The sequence below is a fragment of the Pantherophis guttatus genome, chromosome 1, assembly GCF_059756535.1.
Source record: "Pantherophis guttatus breed Tessera chromosome 1, ASM5975653v1, whole genome shotgun sequence".
In the NCBI taxonomy this organism is placed as follows: domain Eukaryota; kingdom Metazoa; phylum Chordata; class Lepidosauria; order Squamata; family Colubridae; genus Pantherophis; species Pantherophis guttatus.
This window is the reverse complement of record NC_142063.1, coordinates 177,902,626-177,923,222: the sequence shown is the minus strand read 5'-3', so window position 1 is coordinate 177,923,222 and position 20,597 is coordinate 177,902,626. Positions and strand designations below refer to the sequence as shown.

The 20,597-nt window shown below is 40.8% G+C and overlaps 1 protein-coding gene across 1 annotated transcript in view; it reads left to right on the top strand.

The window, feature by feature from the left end:
- Positions 1–20,597, top strand: part of ABCA12 (ATP binding cassette subfamily A member 12) — a 344,530-nt gene that overhangs the window by 77,549 nt on the left and 246,384 nt on the right. The window contains exons 5-6 of the mRNA XM_034433493.3: positions 5,713–5,819; positions 7,446–7,625. Coding sequence (XP_034289384.2) covers positions 5,713–5,819; positions 7,446–7,625 — 287 coding nt within the window. The remainder of the gene's footprint in view (positions 1–5,712; positions 5,820–7,445; positions 7,626–20,597) is intronic.

The following is a 20,597-nucleotide window of genomic DNA, read 5'->3' as shown; positions in this document are numbered from 1 at the left end:
ATTGCATCAATGAACCGGAAATGTATTGAATGTATCACTATATGTTATAATAAAAATCAAATTAAAAAAAAAGAAAAAGAAAACAAATGAGTAGACCAATGCCTGCAAAAATAGAAAAAACAGCCCCTTAAAGCTTCAGCATAGGTTAATTAGCACAAGTTGATTAGATCAGCTTCCCGACTCTCAGCTGATTTGCTCTCAGCTATTTTGCTCAGGGCTCTGTAGTTGCTAGCTGCAGAGTGCTGGAGATTTTTTCCCCCTAACTATGCTGAAAAAGCAAAACTGAAAGTAAAGCAGGGTCTTTGCTGCAACGTGGCAAAATGAGGCAGAGAGAGATTTCTTTTTCTTTTTCCTCACCAAAAAAGGTAGGTGCAAAACTGCAAACAATGGGAAATTTAGGGCAAAAGAGGAGAGTTCAAGATTTTAAAACACAAAAGAAAAAAAGCTCTATTTAACTAGGGAATTGTAATAATTGAGATACTATTAATTGTATATTGTGTTGAAAGCAGAAATGGTTAAGTTGCAGTTTGGAGGAATATATGGGGGAAATTATTTGGTTTATTATTATTGGTACATATAATTAATTGATTTGTAAGAAATTGGATTGCATGGAAATAATTGGAATATTCATGTTCATATTGATTAATATACAAAAAGGTAGTTATATAACTAATTTATTTATATTAAAATGTTGAATTTATATTAAACTGTAATATTACATAATTAACCAATGTGAGGATGGATATAAAAATAGATGACAATGGGAAGGGGTATAATATAGAATAGAAGGGAAAAATTGAATTTGATTAAGATTAGAGATGAGAATGAAGGGTAATATTGTTTTTTTTAAAAAATAGATGAGGAATAAATATGGCAAAAAGGAAATATAAAAATTGTAAATTTAATTGAAATGACTAAACACTGTTTAAATTTGTGAACCGGCCAAATACTCTGTTCAAAGAAAATACATTGTATGTTTGTATGTGTGTTTCTAATTATTGCTATTTATTCATATTTGTTCTCTTTTATTCTTTAAAGTTTAACAATTCATTCTTTATCTTAATATCTTTATATTTGTTTGGGGTTGGCTTTCTTCCCTTTCATCTTTTTTATTGTACAGCAATCTTTCTCCTCAAACCTACCACCTCTCTCTTTTCTTTCCTTCTTACTTTCTCTTCCCCCCCCCTCTTCTTCTCCTCCCTACTTCCTCTTCCTTTCTCCTTCTCCTCCTCTCTTCCTCCCTCTCTTACCCTCACTAGAGTAGAGTACCCCTACTCTAATTTATGCATATGGACTACTCAGATGGCTGAAAAAGTTATTTTTGACTGGTCTTTACACTTTTGACCAGTCCTCGAACTTACAACTGTCCTCACATTTTACGTTTTTTGCCCTATCTTGTCACCATGATGAAGAGAAGCAGTTGTGAAATGAGTGACACGGTTGTTAAGAATGCTACAATGGGCATAAATGATGACCAGTCATAAGTGCGAGGACCTGTCAAAAGTGTGAGGACCTGTCAGAAATCACTTTTTTCAGCCCTCTGGGTGGTCCTTTTGTGCATATGGACTACTCAGAGGGCTGAAAAAGTTATTTTTGACTGGTCCTCGCACTTTTGACCAGTCCTCAAACTTACGACTGTCCTCACATTTTACGTTTTTTGCCCTATCTTATCACCATGGTGAAGAGAAGCAGTTGTGAAATGAATGACATGGTTGTTAAGAATGCTGCATGGGCATAAATGTGAGGATGGTCATAAGTGTGAGGACCAGTCAAAAGTGCGAGGACCTGTCAGAAATGACTTTTTTCTATACACATAGCCATGGCCACCCGGTCACATGACCAGCTAGCCACACCCACCGAGTCACATGACCTCCAAGCCACGCCCACAAAATAGTGGGTATCCCGCTTTACCAATGTTAAAATCTGGTCATCTTAGTTTAGTCAGCAATTTACCTTTTAAAGCAGATAGGTGTGTGTGTGTGTGAGAGAGAGAGAGCAAATCGGTGGGGGTTGTGTTTGGCTACAGACAATCTCAATGGGGTTTATATAATTTGAAATCTGTTCATTTTAAATAAAGTAAAAAATGAAGATTAATATTGCTGGAAGTAGTAACAAAAGATAATTCCATAAGTTAAATGCATCAGAAATCAATTTACAATACATAAGATAAAGATATATAGTGCATTCAGAGAAATGCAATGCTAATGGATTTTAGAGTGATTCTCTTTCCCAAATCTTGGGGGGTTTAGTTGCAGTCTTAATTGGTGCATTTCTCAGTCTGGTTTATTGTGTGGTCTTCTGAAACATATAATCAGGAGTTATTTTGAAGGAAATCCTGTTTGTTTTATTCTTTTTTTAATTGCCTATTTTAAGAAGCCTGAAGCTGCTGTTGTACTGAAATTAGGCAAGTGGCAAGAAAGTGTGTGCTCTTTTTCCTTGGGGGTGTGTCTTATTAAATATATAGATGCCTTGGGTTCAGCAAGTATAGCTTAGGAAGGACAAAGGCAAAACGGACTGCTAAATTGGCCATGCCCACCCAGTCATATGGCCACCTAGCCACACCCACCCAGTCACATGACCACCTAGCCATGCCTACTCAGCCGATCCACCCCCCCCCAACAGTCTGAGGGGCCCCTGTTTAAAAAGTTTGAATTGGCCCCCTTTTTAAAAAGCTTGAGCACCCCTGATTCCGAGGTTTGTAATTTTTCCTTTCGTCAGCAGGTGACACTCTCAGCTTAAATTTCAGTATTGCCATTAATCAAGCATTCATTTAGTCATAGAACAATTATAAAAAGAGAATAAATTTCGTAAGTAAATGATTCCAGCATTTTAAAATGCCTTCCCAGTACCAGGTCCTTCCAATTTATTATTTATTATTTATTTATTAATCAAATTTCTATACCGCCCTACTCCCGAAGGACTCAGGGTGGTGAACAGCCAAGATAAAATACAGATAATACAAATATTAAAAATCCCTTAAAATTATTAAATATTTTGGCCGAAACACAGATTAAAACACCCAATTTATAAAATCACGAATTAAAAATTTAAAAGAGGAGAGTTAGGCCAGGCCAGCCTGCTGAAATAAAAAAGTTTTGAGAGCACGACAAAACTTGCGCAGGTCCGGGATCCTCCGTATCTCTGGGGAGAGCTCGTTCCAGATGGTAGGTGCCCCCACAGAGAAGGCTCTCCCCCTGGGGGCCGCCAGTCGACACTGTTTGGCCGACGGCACCCTGAGTAGCCCTCTCTATGGGAGCATACTGGTTGGTGAGAGGCTATTGGTAGCAGAAGGCGGTCTTGTAAATACCCCGGTCCAATGCCATGGAGCGCTCTAAAGGTGGTAACCAAAACCTTGAAGCGCACCCAGAAGACCACCGGGAGCCAGTGCAGCTCGCGCAGGAGGGGGGTCACATGGGAGCGCCACATCGCTCCCATAACCACCCGCGTGGCCGCATTCTGGACCAGCTGGAGCCTCCGGGTGCTCCTCAAGGGGAGCCCCATGTAGAGAGCATTGCAGTAGTCCAGGCGGGAAGTAACGAGAGCACCAACTGACTATATCGGGATGTCGGAAACCACAGCCACTCGGTCTTGGATGGGATGAGCCTGAGTCTGTTTCTCCCATCCAGATCCGCACGGCCTCCAGGCACCGGGACATCACTTCAAGGGCATCATTGGGGTGGTCATCATTGGGGAGTTCAATTTTCTGTATATTTCAACAGTTATTATTTTTCTCTCCTACGCCCCTCACTTCTGGTCTGGTAGTTTTTCACAATGCTTAGATGTTGCTTTTACAGATAATTCTGAGCAAATAGTTCTAAATTGTTCCTTGGGGTTGAATTTAAAGCAAAAGGAAATCCTCACTCCCAGTTCCAGTCACTGTTCACCTACTTTGCTCCAGCACCAGTCTTAGATGTTCATCGGTTGTCCCAGCTTTGTGGCAGCCATCTTTAGCTGCTTCTTCTTGACATGGCTGAGAGGGAAAAGAAACCCCAGGTCAGACAGGAGCGGTGCAACTCTCCTCAACCTCACAGGGTGCCTCTCTTTGCTTCACCACCCCTACAGTGTGGCTTTGGCTCCTTTTGGGGCCCACAAGCAGGGAGAAGTCAGCACAGGGAACGCAGAGACCCATTCACTGTGTCTGAGAGCACTGCAACATCAACCAGAAGTCAACAGAGAGCTTTCTCATGATAACCAAGGTCATCTCTACTGGCAATAGCTAAAGTCGGGGAAGGAGTGCCTGGAGAGCCTGCCAGTTAACCCAGTTGGCCAATGTGAACTGTGACACTTGGGGATGGGGATATTTCCTATTTTAATTATACTGAAACCATGGGAAAGATTTAGAATTGGTTTTCCTTAAGAGCTGTGCTGATATGATATACTCAATAAATAAGTTCTTTGAGAAGGATTCCAGTCTCAGAGTTCTGATTTTCTTGGGTTCATTAGTTGGAGCCTTGACACCTCCACTTAAGTATTTGAATCTCATTGCTTTCAAAACATGTTTCCTTCTCCTGATAAATTATATATCAGAGATATACATATTAGAAAACAGTACTCTGGAAAGTATATTATGTTGGACATATATGAACTTCATGTTTTTTAATATGAAAATAAAGAAGGGAAGTGGGAATCTCTCAAAGATGCTTTTTTTCAAAAGGTAGCTTCTGAAAATGGAAATGTTTCTTTTCCATTTATTTCTGCTGAGCTTTTAGAAAAAGGAAAGAAACAGCTTTCAATTAATGGAATGGAATTTAAGTTTACGTTTAGATTCCCCTGTACAACTATCTCTTTCTTTATTGAAGTTATTGAAATTGGAGAGAATAAACAACATAATAGGAAACAGAGAAAAAAGGAAATAGAGGAAAGGGTGGAAAAGCAGATAGAATACCACATTAAAGGTGACACCATCTTGCTGAATTGGAGGTTTGGCTCTGAACAAACTGCAAAGAAAACAATTTCAGGTCTCATAGAAAGTTATTTTTCTTCAAAGTTCATCCAATTTTTTAAAAAGTTTTTTTTTATCAATGTTACCTCTACTATTTATTTATTTATTTATTTATTTATTCAATTTGTATGCCGCCCCTCTCCGAAGACTCAGGGCAGCTACAAGAAACAAAGCAGGTTATTGTTCTTCATATATGTTCACCTGGTTTCACTCCTTATTATAATTAAAATATGTATGTAACTTGTTTTATGATCAATATATTTAAGTTTTCAAAATTATGTCATAATTTAAAATTTCTATCTTTTATTTCTCATTTTTACATACTGAAGTAAATAGCCCTTTTACTTGTAATATTACATAAGAATAGTATATTTAATAGTATAATATACTGTATAAAGTAATCATTGTGCCATTATGTATACATTTATCACATAGGAGGATGACATGATAGTTATTAAAATTATTGCACAAACTTAGATATTTTCTTTACATATATTGTATGCAATAATAATTTGTTTTGAGTCTGTAACAATACACCTGATTTACTCAGGAGTTATAATGTTATTCTATATATTTATTCTATAAGTTATTCCATTTCCTCTCTGGGCCATGAATTACTTTTTGCTACAGTAAAATTCATGGGATATAGTTTTCTCAAATATTCAGTCAGCTTGAACAATTTGGGTTCTTCCTCTTTATGATTCTTTATAATTCATCTCAGGCTTTATATTTTAATGTTGAGGTAAAACATTTTCTTCTTTCACTTACAGAGATGCTTGATTCAACATTCAGTCTGAAAGTTTTTATTGAAAATATTTCATCATCAACCAACTATGACAAAATATACTTGCTTAACAAGATTCTCACTTTAGCAGAGGTAATTGTCTCTATATAAAGGGTCATCTTTAAAGTTAATGTAGGTATATACATTTTAATATTTTTATGAGGAAATAAATATTTTAGTTTTAAAAAGCACCCAAATTTCATTTGCTTATGATATGAGCATACTCCCATATGTGCTGAATATAGCAAAAATGATAATTCTGATCATCAAATAACAAAATAATTTATATTAGTGTTGCAAATAGTACAGCATGAAACAAATGTATCTGTATTTAAACTTAAAATAACTAAAACCATCCTGAAGAAAGCTAGGGTATCTCATCTTGTAGCTCAGCTTCAAACTTCATGCTTCAGGCTGGTTTTCAAGTCAAACATAAAATAAGAAAAAAATGTATATTTCTAAAAGGCTATATGCACCTGGAAGCCACAGCACCTGAAATGTTAGATGACTGAATCGAGTATTCTATATACCCTGTTTTCCCCAAAATAAGACATCCCCTGTTAATAAGCCCAATCAAGCTTTTGAGCACGTGGCAATAAGGCCAAGCACTTATTTCAGGGTTCAAAAAAATATAAGACAGGGTCTTATTTTCGGGGAAACATGGTAGTAGAAGTATCAGTTGTGTTCATCCACCAGGAAAGCCCACCACCTGCTGGTTTACTGATAATGCAACTGGTAGAGCTATTTATTACCTCCCTCTCTTCCAATAATAGAAACGACTGATTGGATTGGATTTATAATCAGCCTTTTGTGCAGAAGCTCATGGCGGCATTATATAGTGCTCCATCTTTGCTTTAAATTTCCATATCTTTCCAGCATTGTTGAAGTCACAACCAATAGTCCCTTGCTTTAAAAAAAATTATTAAATTTTTTTAGCAAGAGATCATTCCAATGCCAAGTAGTTGTTATTTTAAAAAAATTCCCTAGTTGCAAAGTGTGGCCTGTTTTCCACTGGATGAAATTCTAGTCATTTTATGAAATTTTATGGTTATCAGAGGTGTACACAGAAGTAATGATCGTAAGACTTTTGAGACTTCTAAATACAGTATTTTAATTTTGTTCAAATGAGCTTTCCTTGAACACAGACTGAGACAAATATGCATAACTACGTATAAACAAGCACAGGGAGTGTCTGTGGACTTTTTGGGTTGTGGGACAGATTCTAGAAAGTAGCTTCCTTCATTTTCATAAAAAGGGATGAAAAAAATCTGATTCACAGACCTGCTGAGTGGGAGGAACACTGAATTATTTTCCATCTTGGAGAAAGGAACAGTACTCTGGAAAGTATATTATGACATAGTTAAGTGAATCTGGCTTCCCCATTGACTTTCCTTGTCAGAAGGTCGCAAAAGCGATCAAATAACCCTGGAACACTGCAACCATCATAAAGAGTCAGTTGCCAAATATCTTAATTTTGATCATATGACTATGGGGATGCTGCAATGATTGTAAGTGTGAAAAACAGTCATAAGTCATTTTTTTTCAGTGCTGTTGTAAATTTGAACCGTCACTAAATTAACTGTTGTAAGTCAAGGACTACCTGTATCATGTTCTTCCAAATATTTGATCAACTCATTTTAGAACATCTGTATCTAGTCAGACTGAACAAAATAATTTTAATTCATTACTTTTGTATGCAATTTTACTATTTGGATGCAGAAACAAGACTCTTCTCAAGCAAACCTTAAAGTTGCTCTCTGTGAGGTTCTATCAGTGAATGCATCTTTGCAAAGTCTTCTTTCAGAAAATCTTGGAATAAACATCTATCAGCCATTCTGCCTCAACAATATGTCTCTTCTGGAGTCATTTTTTCAAGAACTCAGAACTCATATTTCGAAAGTAAGTATTCATCCATCTCTCATTCCTTTTCTGCTCCCTGCTCCCTTTGTGAGGAAAATATAGTTTACTACATATAACTTTCATAAACTGCTTAGAAAAGAGCTCCCTTCATCCATTTTTAAAAAATCTAACAGCTTTTCCACGCTCTGTTGGGTTACCCTGCACATACAAACTTGAAGCTGGTTATTTTGTAAAAGAAAAAAAAATTAGAGTCATGGATGAAAGAGTCGCAATTATGTGACTGAAAACAGGAACAGAACTTCTTCAGCTCAAGGATAAGGATAAGGATAAGGATAAGGATAAGGATAAGGATAAGGATAAGGATAAGGATAATTTTATTTCTATACCGCCCCTCTCCCGAAGGACTCGGGGCGGTGTACAGCCAGGTAAAAACACAATACAAATATCACAATTTAAATTTAAAAATTATTAAAAGTATTACATTTAAGGCCAATTAACTAAAAAACGCAAAAATTTAAGAACTCTGAATTTAAAACTCAATTATGAAGCTAGCCCTGCCTGTTGGAAGAGCAGGGTCTTAAGAGCACAGTGGAAAACTCGGAGGTCAGAGATCTTGCGTATGTCCGGGGGCAGTTCATTCCAAAGGGCAGGGGCTCCCACAGAGAAGGCTCTCCCCCTGGGTGTTGCCAGCTGACATAATTTGGCCGACAGCACCCTGAGGAGTCCCTCTCTGTGGGAGTGGACTGGTCGGTGGGAGGCTATCGGTGGTAGAAGGCGGTCTTGTAGGTACCCAGGTCCTGAGCCATGGAGCGCTTTAAAGGTGGTAACCAACACCTTGAATTGCACCCGGAAGACCACTGGGAGCCAGTGCAGCTCGTGCAGGAGAGGTGTTACATGGGCGCAACGAGTTGCACCCATAAAGGCAGACAATGAAAAATATTGGAAGTAGTTGTTAAATAGAAGCCCGCCCATATGATGCCAGTAGATATGGGTATTTAAATACTGTCCTGCTCGGACATTGAGAAAAAAGGGGTGGGTGGGTGGGTGGGAGAAACCCACTATGTTACCTAGCAAATTACATAAACAAGAGATACTGAGTTTTCCTTTTCCTATGATTAGCTTACCTGAAATTCAGTTGATTTATGATAATCAATATGAGCTGAGTCAAAATCATAGAATCAAGAGAGCTGGAAGGGGCCATTTTGTTCACTGATTAAATTTCAGGGTAACAATTCACAGGAAGAAAGGAAGACAAGTATAAGTCATAGGAAGAGTTCAATTCTCCTCACCTGGATGGCCCTTTTCTTTAAAACTGCTTTTGTCATCTCTGTATGTGTCTCTTGGTTCATACATATCTTTAGACCAGTAAAAGATCCTCAGCAGACAGGAAAAAATTCAAAGGAGAGAAAGTTTTGTATTCTTGAGAAATATTTTAGTAAGGGCCATCTCCTATTCGGGAGTCATTCTTAGGTCAACAGAAAACTATGCTGAGTGAAATCTGCTGCCCTTACTGCAATCCCTGTTCTCCACTGCCTGTGTTCTGATTCACTGATGAGTAATACTGTCCTGATAGTACTTACGCAGAGAATTGTCAATGGTCAAGCGAACCCAAAAGAAGTAAACACTCTTGGGAGTTTTGAATTCCCAAAAGTATAACTTTATTGGATACACCATCTTGGTACTGCAGAAGCAAAACCAACTCTGATAGTACTTACGCAAATGCTCATTTAGAAAAAGGGGGAGAAAACTTAGACTATTTATCAAACTCCTGACCAGACTTTTTACCTCTCATCTATGTATGGCTTATACCACGACAGACCTGCTTGCGCTGCGAGATGCCCCCCTCTCGCGGCGATGGCCTTCCACATTATCAAAGGCCTACCTTAAGGACGGGCTTTGGAGCCCTGAGAGGTGGCATGTTTCAAAGCGGGGATTAAGGGGTTTTTTAATTAGGGTTTTTAATAATTTTTTAAGGGGAACCGGGAGGACGACCAAAGGGGATGGGGGGGGTAATCCACCAAGGTCAGAGCCGAGCCCGGCACGGGGTAACGGTTTGGAGGACATTGGACGAGGGAATGGGGAGGGGGCGGAGGGAAATACCATCTGCACGGTGGTTGGGAGGGGCAGATGTAGCGGGAGCAGGGGGCCACATCATGTGTTGGGGACGCGCACTCGCTGTCTGAGAGCAATTGCGCGCCCCGGCCCCCAAGGCTCCCCTCGGATACTAGGTGGCTTAGATACTCAGGACCTGGGCCTGCGGTTGATGCTGTGCAACGCTAGGTCTGTGGTAAATAAGGCCCCCCTCATTCACGATCTTATCCAGGAGGGGGGAGCGGACCTGGCAGGTATTACAGAGACCTGGTTGGGACCGGAGGGAGGTGTCCCTCTGGTCGAGATGTGCCCACCAGGTTTCAGAGCATACCATCAACCGAGAGCCCAGGGGAGGGGTGGGGGGGTGGCGGTTATTATTAAAGAAGGTCTTGGTTCGAGGGAGACCACTGTGCCTCAGATTGCTGGATGTGAGTCCCTCTTCGTGAGATGGGGTCATGGGGTTCAGATGGGCTTGCGTACCTGGCTCCCTGCCGCGTGGCAGCAGCCCTGCCTGAGCTACTCGACGTGATAGCCACGGTGGCAGTTGATACACCCAGGCTTATGGTCATGGGTGATTTCAACTTGCCATCCGTTGGTGAAACGTCTGGGATGGCTCGGGAGTTCATGGCTTCCATGACGGCCATGGACCTGACCCAGTTAGTTCATGGCCCCACTCACGGGGGGGGACACATTCTAGACTTGATTTTTGTCTCTGGCCAGTGGTTGAGTGATCTTGTTATAGGGGATATAGATATGGAACCCTTGTCATGGTCAGATCACTCACTCCTTCGTCTGGACTTTTGTACCGCTACACCCCGCCGCAGGGAGGCGGACCCAATTAGATGGGTCCGCCCCAGGCGCCTGATGGATCCTGATAGGTTCCAGACGGAGCTTGGGCCAATTCCTGATGATCTGGCACACGACTCGGCCGAGGACCTAGTAGCTGCCTGGGACCGGGCGGCTGGTGGGGCCTTGGATCGAGTCGTGCCTTTGCGGCCTCTGACCCGGTGTCGATCCCTCGCGGCTCCTTGGTTCACCGAGGAGCTGAGGGAGATGAAACGCTGGAAAAGACGCCTAGAGAGCGGTTGGAGGGCCAGTCGCGCTGAATCTGACCGAACACTGGTAAGGTCGCATATTAAGACCTACCTAGTGGCGATAAAGACGGCAAAGTTTAATTACTTTTCCGCCTCTATTGCGTCATCAGGGAATCGTCCGGCTGCCCTGTTCAGGGTAACCCGCTCCCTGCTCCACCTGGGAGCGCGGGAGGATCCCTTGGAAGGCAGGGCAGAGGATTTCGGACAATACCTGCATGACAAAATCGCGGAATAGTCTTGAGAATGTTATCTGGGAGGAGTTTGATGCTGTGACTCCCGATGATGTGGACAGGATTTTGGGGAGACTTAGTGCGGCCACATGTTTACTGGACCCGTGTCCCTCTTGGTTGGTACTGGCCTCCCGGGAGGTTACACGAGGCTGGCTCCAGGGTGTTATCAACGCTTCGTTGAGTGAGGATTACTTCCCCGCGGCCTTGAAAGAGGCGGTGGTGAGGCCTCTCCTCAAGAAGCCGTCCCTAATGTTCAGCCAAAATGTTGGAGATGCGAATGTTTGGATGCTACGTATTATCATGTTTGGTGGACCTGTAGGAAAGTTAAGGCTTTTTGGATAAAAATATGGTGGGTCATGCAGAATGTTTTGAAGAAAAAAATTCAATTTTCTCCACAATTGTTTTTATTGGGTATAGTTAAGGGTTTTACACGGGGTGAAATAAAACTAATATTGTATATGATAACAGCAGCAAGATTGTTGATAGGTAAATATTGGAAGAATGAAGTTTTGCCTACTATCGAGGAATGGACTTTGAAGATGGCAAGTTTTGCAGAGATGGCGAAGATCTCAGCATATTTAAAAGATTGTTCACAAGAGACTTATGAATGGGAATGGAAAAGGTGGATAGAATATGTTCAGAACAAATACCAAACTAGAAAGTATCAAATAGCTTTTATTTGAAAATAATGTATTAGAAATATCTTAATGTAAAGAGACAAAGAGGAAAAATTATATAGGGGGAGGGATGGGTTCAGGTTTATATATCAGTGTTATTAGTTATGAGTACATAATAGGGAAGTCTGGGGGGGAGGGTTAGGGAGGGTTAGGGAGGACGGGAAGTTTGGGGAGGGAGGTGGGGGGGTGAAAAAAGGGGTGAAAATGTAATTGTAAAACTTTTGCAATAAAAAAAAAAAAAAGAAGAAGAAGCCGTCCCTGGATCCGGCAATATTGGCCAACTACCGTCCTGTCTCCAACCTTCGCTTTCTGGCGAAGGTTGTTGAGAGTGTGGTCGCGCGACAGTTCCCGCAATTCCTGGAGGAAACATCCTATCTGGATCCGTTCCAGTCTGGTTTCAGGCCTGGGCACAGCACGGAAACGGCATTGGTCGCATTGGTTGATGATCTCTGGAGGGCTCGGGACAGGGGTTGCTCCTCTGTTCTGGTCCTGTTAGACCTCTCAGCGGCTTTTGATACCATCGACCATGGTATCATGCTGCACCGGTTGGAAGAGTTGGGGATGGGGGGCACCGTGTTACGGTGGTTCTCCTTTCTCTCCGACCGGTCGCAGTTCGTGTTGGCAGGGGGGCAGAGGTCGACCTCGAGGCCTCTTATATGTGGAGTGCCTCAGGGGTCGGTCCTCTCGGCCCTCCTGTTCAACATTTATGTGAAGCCGCTGGGCGAGATCATCCGTGGCTTTGGGGTGAGATACCATCAGTATGCTGATGATACTCAGCTGTACATCTCCACCCCAGGCCACCCCAACGATGCCCTTGAAGTGATGTCCCAGTGCCTGGAGGCTGTACGGATCTGGATGGGGAGGAACAGGCTCAAGCTCAACCCTTCCAAGACTGAGTGGCTGTGGTTCCCGGCATCCCGATATGGTCAGTTGACCCCATCACTGACCATTGGGGGCGAGTCTTTGGCCCCCACAGAGAGGGCTCGCAATCTGGGAGTCCTCCTGGATACGCAGCTGTCCTTGGAGGAACATCTGACGGCTGTAACCAGGGGGACCTTTTATCAGGTTCGCCTGATTCACCAGTTGCGGCCCTTTCTTGATCGAGATTCCTTGTGCACAGTCACTCATGCCCTCGTAACCTCTCGCCTTGATTACTGCAATGCTCTCTACATGGGGCTCCCCTTGAAGAGCAGCCGGAGGCTCCAACTGGTCCAGAACGCAGCAGCACGGGTAGTGACGGGAGCAGCGTGGCGCTCCAATGTAACACCGCTCCTGCGTGAACTGCACTGGCTCCCGGTGGTCTTCCGGGTGCGCTTCAAGGTGTTGGTTATCACCTTTAAAGCGCTCCATGGCATAGGGCCTAGCTATCTTTGAGACCGCCTACTGCCACCGACGACCTCCCACCGACCCGTGCGCTCCCACAGAGAGGGCCTCCTCGGGGTGCCATCAGCCAAACAATGCAGGCTGGTGACCCCCAGGGGAAGGGCCTTCTCTGTGTGGGCACCCACCCTCTGGAATCAGTTGCCCCCTGAGATAAGGAGAATCCATGACCTCAGTGCCTTCCGCCGTGCCCTTAAAACTTTCTTTTTTCAACAAGCCGGGCTGGCTTAATTTCTTTTTAAGGGTTTTTTTTTTAATTGTTTTGTTTGTTTATCGTTTTAATTAATGGGGCCAAATCTATATATATATTTTAACTGTGTTTTAATATTTGTATTTGATGTTTTTATTTGGCTGTTCACCGCCCTGAGTCCTCAGGGAGAAGGGCGGTATACAAATTCAAAAATAAAATAAAATAAAATAAAAAGTGAGCATTTTCTTGTGCAAATGCTCAATTACTAGTTAAACAATAGATTCCCTTTCTCCCCACTATGGGTGTTCACATGGTCCAATAATAAAACTCCCTTTTGTTATGGGAACAGTCCATGTCTTCATCTAGCATCTGCAGTAGTGACCTTGGTGAGGTTCAGGCTCTCATTGTCCATAGATGAAAGCTTAGCCTTCAATTTCCCCCCTCCCTCCTCCTGCTTGAATGGCAAGTGGAAGAGTGATAGAAGCTCAGTGTCAGGGCTCCAAGTAATACCCCCAATGAAAAGAAACTCTGAGACTTGGATTTCCTCAAAGCTACAATTTATTGGAGATGTCATATTGGCACATCTGGGAAAACCCGAATCTGAAAGGTTCCAGGTTTTCCCCACCCAAGTGAAAGTTCAAGTCCCTGCCCAGCACCCTCATGTTCATCACATGGTTCAATCATCCACTGTCCAAACTGAAGACACTCCCCAGTCATCCGACTCCAGGTGCCAGGGCTTTATGTCCTTGACTCTCTGAGAAAGGAATGTTATTTTGACTACATATCATCTACACTCCATGCAATCCCCCCTCCTATTTTTCCACAGGCCTGAAGGCCCAAACATAAAAGATGGCTTCCAGGTCTGAAACTCAGAAGAAATAAAGAGATTTGGTTCCCTGGAGGAAGGGTAGATCTAGAAAATATGAAACACAGATTAACTTCATTACTCAAGAACCGTTAGCTCTTCAAATTTCCTTTTGGACATTGTGGGTATCTAGTATGGAACCTTCTGACAAGTTTGTCTGCACTAACATTATCAGCATTATTGGCTGATATTCTTTTCAGTGCACTAAGTATTGTAGTCTTCCCTTAAAATATCTTAAGTCCAATGGTTTTTTTTTAATTTCAGTGTTCCTCACCTCCCAATATAACAGGAGGTGGAGGTTCCCTTTCAATTTGTCTTAAGTTAGAGTCTTAAAAGGGTTTTACTAAACTACAGTGGAACACTGCAGGGACTCGCCTTGGAAGCTTTGGCTACTATAATTTCCCCATGACTGGGTTTATGATCCAAATGATTGGGAAATACCCCATATACTTGGGACCCAGCTTCTTATATGGTTGCCTCAACTTTAAGTATTTGGTAGATAAATATACTTTATCCCTAATTCTGAATTCCCTCTGGGAGATCCTCCTCCAATCGGCTTGTTTCTTTTGCATCTCTCTGGCTTTATTCAGTGCTTTTTGCACATTTCTCCCAGTGGATTATTATATTATTAATAATAATAATAATAATAATAATAATAATAATAATAATAATAATAATAATAATAATTTTATATACCGCCCTCCTCCCGAAGGACTCAGGGCGGTGTACAGCCAAAATTGAAAACATAAATATACAATATCATAGTTAAAATTAATTAAAATCATTAAATAGTTTTGGCCGAATTTTAAAACCCAAAGTTAAAACCCAATTTAAAATCATTCAATTAGACAGCCCCGCCTGTCGGAACAGTAGGGTCTTGAGGGCACAGCGAAAGACCCGGAGATCAGAGATGTTACGAATATCCGGGTGTCAGGTTTCGATGTCATCTCAAATAAATTGCACTCCCAAACAATTAATCTTTGCTGAAATATTCCATTTATTGAGTACGACAGATCTGGCCCCGACTTCGTCGTAGCCGATACTAACCCTCTGACCCACAAACCCTTCCCTTTCTGTTCCCCAATTCTCATCTTCTCATTGGCCATCTTCCAAGTCAGTCTCCCCAGCTTCTGACCTCACCCCACAGGAATGTTTCCCCCCCCATCCCATCTCCTAGGGGATATTATCTACAGAGAAAATAAGTAGGTGAAAAGTCAAGCCTCGTCTTTTTATGGCAGCATCAGAATGCTGACATCCGGCCCCTCTCCCTTCATTTTTCCAGGGAGGCCTGTTTCAAGAAAAAAAACAAATTAAGTACCGTTACCCCGTCCGAGGGTGTGTCCCACCCCCTCCCACCTTGCCCGGGTGATCTGCATGGAATCTGGCTATAAGGCAATCAGCTTGTATATTTGTGCTCTTCACCCAGGAAGCCTCTGGCAAGGGGTAACCCTTCCACTTAATTAAGTATTGGAGGCGCCCCCTATACCACCTCGAATCGAAAATTCGTTGTACCTCATAATGAGTATGGCCCCCAATAACCAGGGGCCCGGGGGGTCACGTGGCACCGGCCTTAAAGTTGACCCCACCACAGGCTTCAGGAGGCTGCTGTGGAAAACGGGGTGTATCTTCCCTAGTAGCCGGGGCAACCGCAGTTGTACTGTAACTGGGTTGATTATTTTTTCTATAGGGAAAGGTCCTATAAATTTCAGGCCCAATTTCTTGCTCAGAAGTCTAAGTCTCAAATACTTGGTGAAGAGATAAACCTTCTCCCCCACTTGAAATGGTCTTTGGGGAGTTTGGTGCTTGTCTGCTTGTTTCTTATAGGATTGTGCCGCCTTGGCCAACGCCCTCTTAACGTTCTCCCAGGTTTCCCTCAACATATCCATACAATCGGTCAAGCTGACTGAGGAAGGGGGCTCCCTTGGGTACTCTGGCATGGGGATGAAATCCATACCACTCACTATTTTAAACGGGGTTAATCCCGTGCTACTGTGGACAGCGTTATTTTACGCGACCTCCGCAAACAATAGGAGGTCTGCCCAATTGGACTGTTGGTAGTTTTTTTTTTTTTTTTTTTTTATTGCAAAAGTTTTACAATTACATTTTCACCCCTTTTTTCACCCCCCCACCTCCCTCCCCAAACTTCCCGTCCTCCCTAACCCTCCCTAACCCCCCCCCCAGACTTCCCTATTATGTACTCATAACTAATAACACTGATATATATACCTGAACCCATCCCTCCCCCTATATAATTTTCCCTCTTTGTCTCTTTACATTAAGATATTTCTAATACATTATTTTCAAATAAAAGCTATTTGATACTTTCTAGTTTGGTATTTGTTCTGAACATATTCTATCCACCTTTTCCATTCCCATTCATAAGTCTCTTGTGAACAATCTTTTAAATATGCTGAAATCTTCGCCATCTCTGCAAAACTGGCCATCTTCAAAGTCCATTCCTCGATAGTAGGCAAAGCTTCATTCTTCCAATATTTACCTATCAACAATCTTGCTGCTGTTATCATATACAATATTAATTTTATTTCACCCCGTGTAAAACCCTTAACTATACCCAATAAAAACAATTGTGGAGAAAATTGAATTTTTTTCTTCAAAACATTCTGCATGACCCACCATATTTTTATCCAAAAAGCCTTAACTTTCCTACAGGTCCACCAAACATGATAATACGTAGCATCCAAACATTCGCATCTCCAACATTTTGGCTGAACACTAGGGTACATACATGACAACTTTTTAGGATCTAAATGCCATCTATAAAATATTTTATAAAAATTTTCCCTCAGATTCTGCGACTGTGTAAATTTAACATTCTGAACCCAAATTTTTTCCCATGTTTCCAACATCACTGGTTCTTCAAAATTTTGTGCCCACTTAATCATGCAATCTTTAACTAATTCCGTTTCTGAATCCCTTTCTAGCAAAACATTATAAAGCCTTTTAATATGCATTGGACCTTTCTCTCTTATATGTCTAACCAATTCTTCCTCATGCAACATAATACCAGTTTTTTGGTCCTCTTTCCATCTCAATTGTAATTGATTATATTGTAACCAGGTTAAATTAATCCCTTCGTCCAACAGTGTCTGCAATGTCTTCAGCTGCCATCTGCCCGCATCTGTAAAAAGAACCTCTTTGTATAAAAACCCCCCGAGTGACATTATATTTGTATTCCACAAGGTATGACCAAGATCCAGCCATAGCGGTATTTTATAATCCCATTTGAGTCGGTGCTTCTTCCAAACTCTCATCAAAGAGTCTCTAAGTATATGACTTTTAAATACTTTATCAAGATCAAAACTTTCTGCATTCAATATTCCAGCCTTTTTACTTCCAAACCAATCACTTGTTAAAGTTAAAGCTGCTGCATCATAATATAACTGTAGGTTTGGAAGTTTAAGGCCTCCTCTTTCTGGAACATCTTGCATAATTTTCAATTTCACTCTCGGCTTTTTCTCGTTCCAGACAAACTTATTAAGTCCAGTTTGCCAAACTTTCAGTTGTTTATCACTTTTAAGCACCGGAATCATTTGAAACAAAAACAGAAATCTTGGCAAAATGTTCATCTTAACTGCTGCTATTCTTCCAAGTAAAGACAGTTGCAGCTTTTTCCAAGTCTCCATGTCTTTCTGAACCTCTCGCCACAACACCTCATAGTTATTTTGAAACAATTTCATGTTTGATTCTGCAACCTGAACTCCAAGATATTTTACCTTAGGTACAATTTCAAAACCTGCCCTCCTTTCAAGCTCATGTTTACGATCTTGTGTCATATTTTTGACTATCATTTTAGTCTTTTTTGAATTCAGTCTAAAACCTGAAACTCTACCATAGTCTTGTATAATGTCGTTCATCAGGATTGTTGATTCCATTGGTTGTGATAGGGTAACCACCAGATCATCTGCAAATGCCTTTATTCTATAATCCTCTTGCCTTATCATTATGCCTTTCAAAATTTTTGAGTCCCGTATTGTATTTAGCAAGACTTCCAATGTTAAAATAAATAAAAGTGGGGACAACGGACATCCCTGTCTTGTTCCTTTTTCAATTTTAAACTCTGTCGTCAAACTTCCATTAATAATAATCTGTGCTTTTTGCTCTTGATAAATTGCTGAGATCGCCTGTATAAATTGGTCCCCAAAGCCCATCTTTTTTAAAGTCTTTAGTAGAAAATTCCAATCCACTCTATCAAAGGCCTTCTCCGCATCCAAAAAAACCAGCACTGCAGAAATCTGTTTATTCTTGTCAAGATATTCCAATAAGTCTATTACTTGCCTTACATTGTCCTTCATATATCTGCCCTCAATAAATCCCGCTTGGTCCGCATGAATCACCTTTTGAATTACTGGCATCAACCTGTTGGCTAATACCTTCGCATAAATTTTATAGTCTGTATTCAAAAGAGATATTGGTCTGTAGTTCTCTGGTTTTTTAGGACCAACTTGTTCTTTTGGTATCAAAGATATATAAGCAGTTGTCCAAGATGGGGGTATTTTGCCCCCTTGTTGAATATTGCAAAATAAATCTCTAAGTTGTCCCACCATTTCGGCTTGTAAAGTTTTGTAATACACTGCGGTCAAACCATCCGTGCCAGGAGCTTTGGCTGTTTTTAGCTGTTTAATTGCTGCTGTTATCTCCTCCTCTGTTATAGGATAATTCATTCTTTCCTTTTGTTGATCAGTAATTTTTGTAACTCTCTTATCCTTTAAATATTTTTCTATAAGTCCATTCTGCACCTCTTCTTTGGCATATAGTTTAGTATAATAATCCACAAAAGCTTCTTTAATTAGTTTTTGTTGAAAGATTTCTTTCCCTCCAATATCAATACTATCAATAGTCCGTATACTTTGTTTTTTCCTCAATGTGTAAGCCAACCATCTGCCCGGTTTGTTAGCGTTGCAAAATGTATTATGCTTCGCGTATTGTAAACTTGTTGCAACTTGTTCCGCCATAAGCATTTGAAATTGGTCTTTCAAAAGTTTTATAGCACTTCGTATTCTTTCATCTGTTGGGTTTTTAATAAGTAACTGTTCTTTATTCTTTATTTCCATTTCCAACTCAAATCTTTTCTTTTGTCGGAACAGTCTATGTTTAGAATTCATGTAGATGAGTACCCCTCTCATGTAAGCTTTACTTGCATCCCAAACAATTTCAATTGGGGTACCTTTATTCAAATTTATTTCAAAAAATTCTTTCAAATGCTTTTTAAGTTCTATTGTATTTTTTTCATATCTAAACAAGTTCTCATTTAATCTCCAAGAACGTCTCTCAACCTTATCCATCTCAATTTCTATCCATACAGGGCTATGGTCAGTCAGAGTTCTTGGAAAAATCTTTGTTCTTTTTGTCTTAACAAGTAGATCATTTGACAACAGGATAAAATCAATCCTAGAAAAAGATCTATGTCTATCCGAAAAAAAAGTGTAGTCCAATTCATTTGGATTATGTATTCTCCAAACATCTTTTAATTCCATATCTTCTTTCATATCAAAAAAAGTCTGTGGTAGTCTAATTCTAGACTTTGCCAAGCTCTTTTTATCTAGTTTAGAATCAATTACTCCATTCCAGTCTCCCATAATTAAAATAGATCTATAGTCCCATTGCAATATTTTAGTATGTAACATCTTATAAAAATAATCCTGTTGTTGGTTGGGAGCATAAATTCCAATCAAAAGAATTTGACCATTTGCTGTGAGCAATTCAATTGCAACAAACCTACCATCTTGATCTGCTTCTATAACTTTCGCTGTTAATTTTTTATTTACATAAATAACCACACCATTCTTTTTCTGCGAAGTTGAAGATATATAATGTGCTCCTAGTTTTGAGTTTATCAAATATTTTTGATCTTGAGTTGTGATATGCGTTTCTTGTAAACATATTATATCATTATTAAATTGTTTCAAATATGTAAATAATTTCTTCCTTTTCTGTGCTGAATTCAACCCATTGACATTCCAAGATAGACACTTAAAGGTCATCAGCCTCTTTCTGGAGCACAGAGCAAAATATTTGAAGTTCATCCGAGAGCTTCGATCTCGCTCCTCCCATAGCTCCACTCTCTTGTACGGTACTCTTAACTGCCTTCTTGTCTTGTCTTTCCTGTTGTTGTTGTTGCTTTTGTTTAAGTAGCTTGGATTGGGCTCTAGTTATACGTTGATCTTTAACTTCTGTCAACTGAATCAAATCCAAAATTGGAGAAGAATCCAACAAGGGCTCACTCAGAAAACCTCCTTCTGCACCTTGCACGTTTTCTAATTCCTGCTTAGACTGTTCTTTCAATTGCCTCTCTTCACTCTCCTTAATCTCCAAAACTGTAGATGTACGTGGAGATGGTGTTCTTTCCTTAAGAATAGTACTGTAAAAGTGTTGTGCCTTCTCCACGGTATTCAACCGATATCCTTCTCCCTTATATCTAAAAATTATCCCAGCTGGTGCGTCCCACCGGAAGGGTATCTGTAAA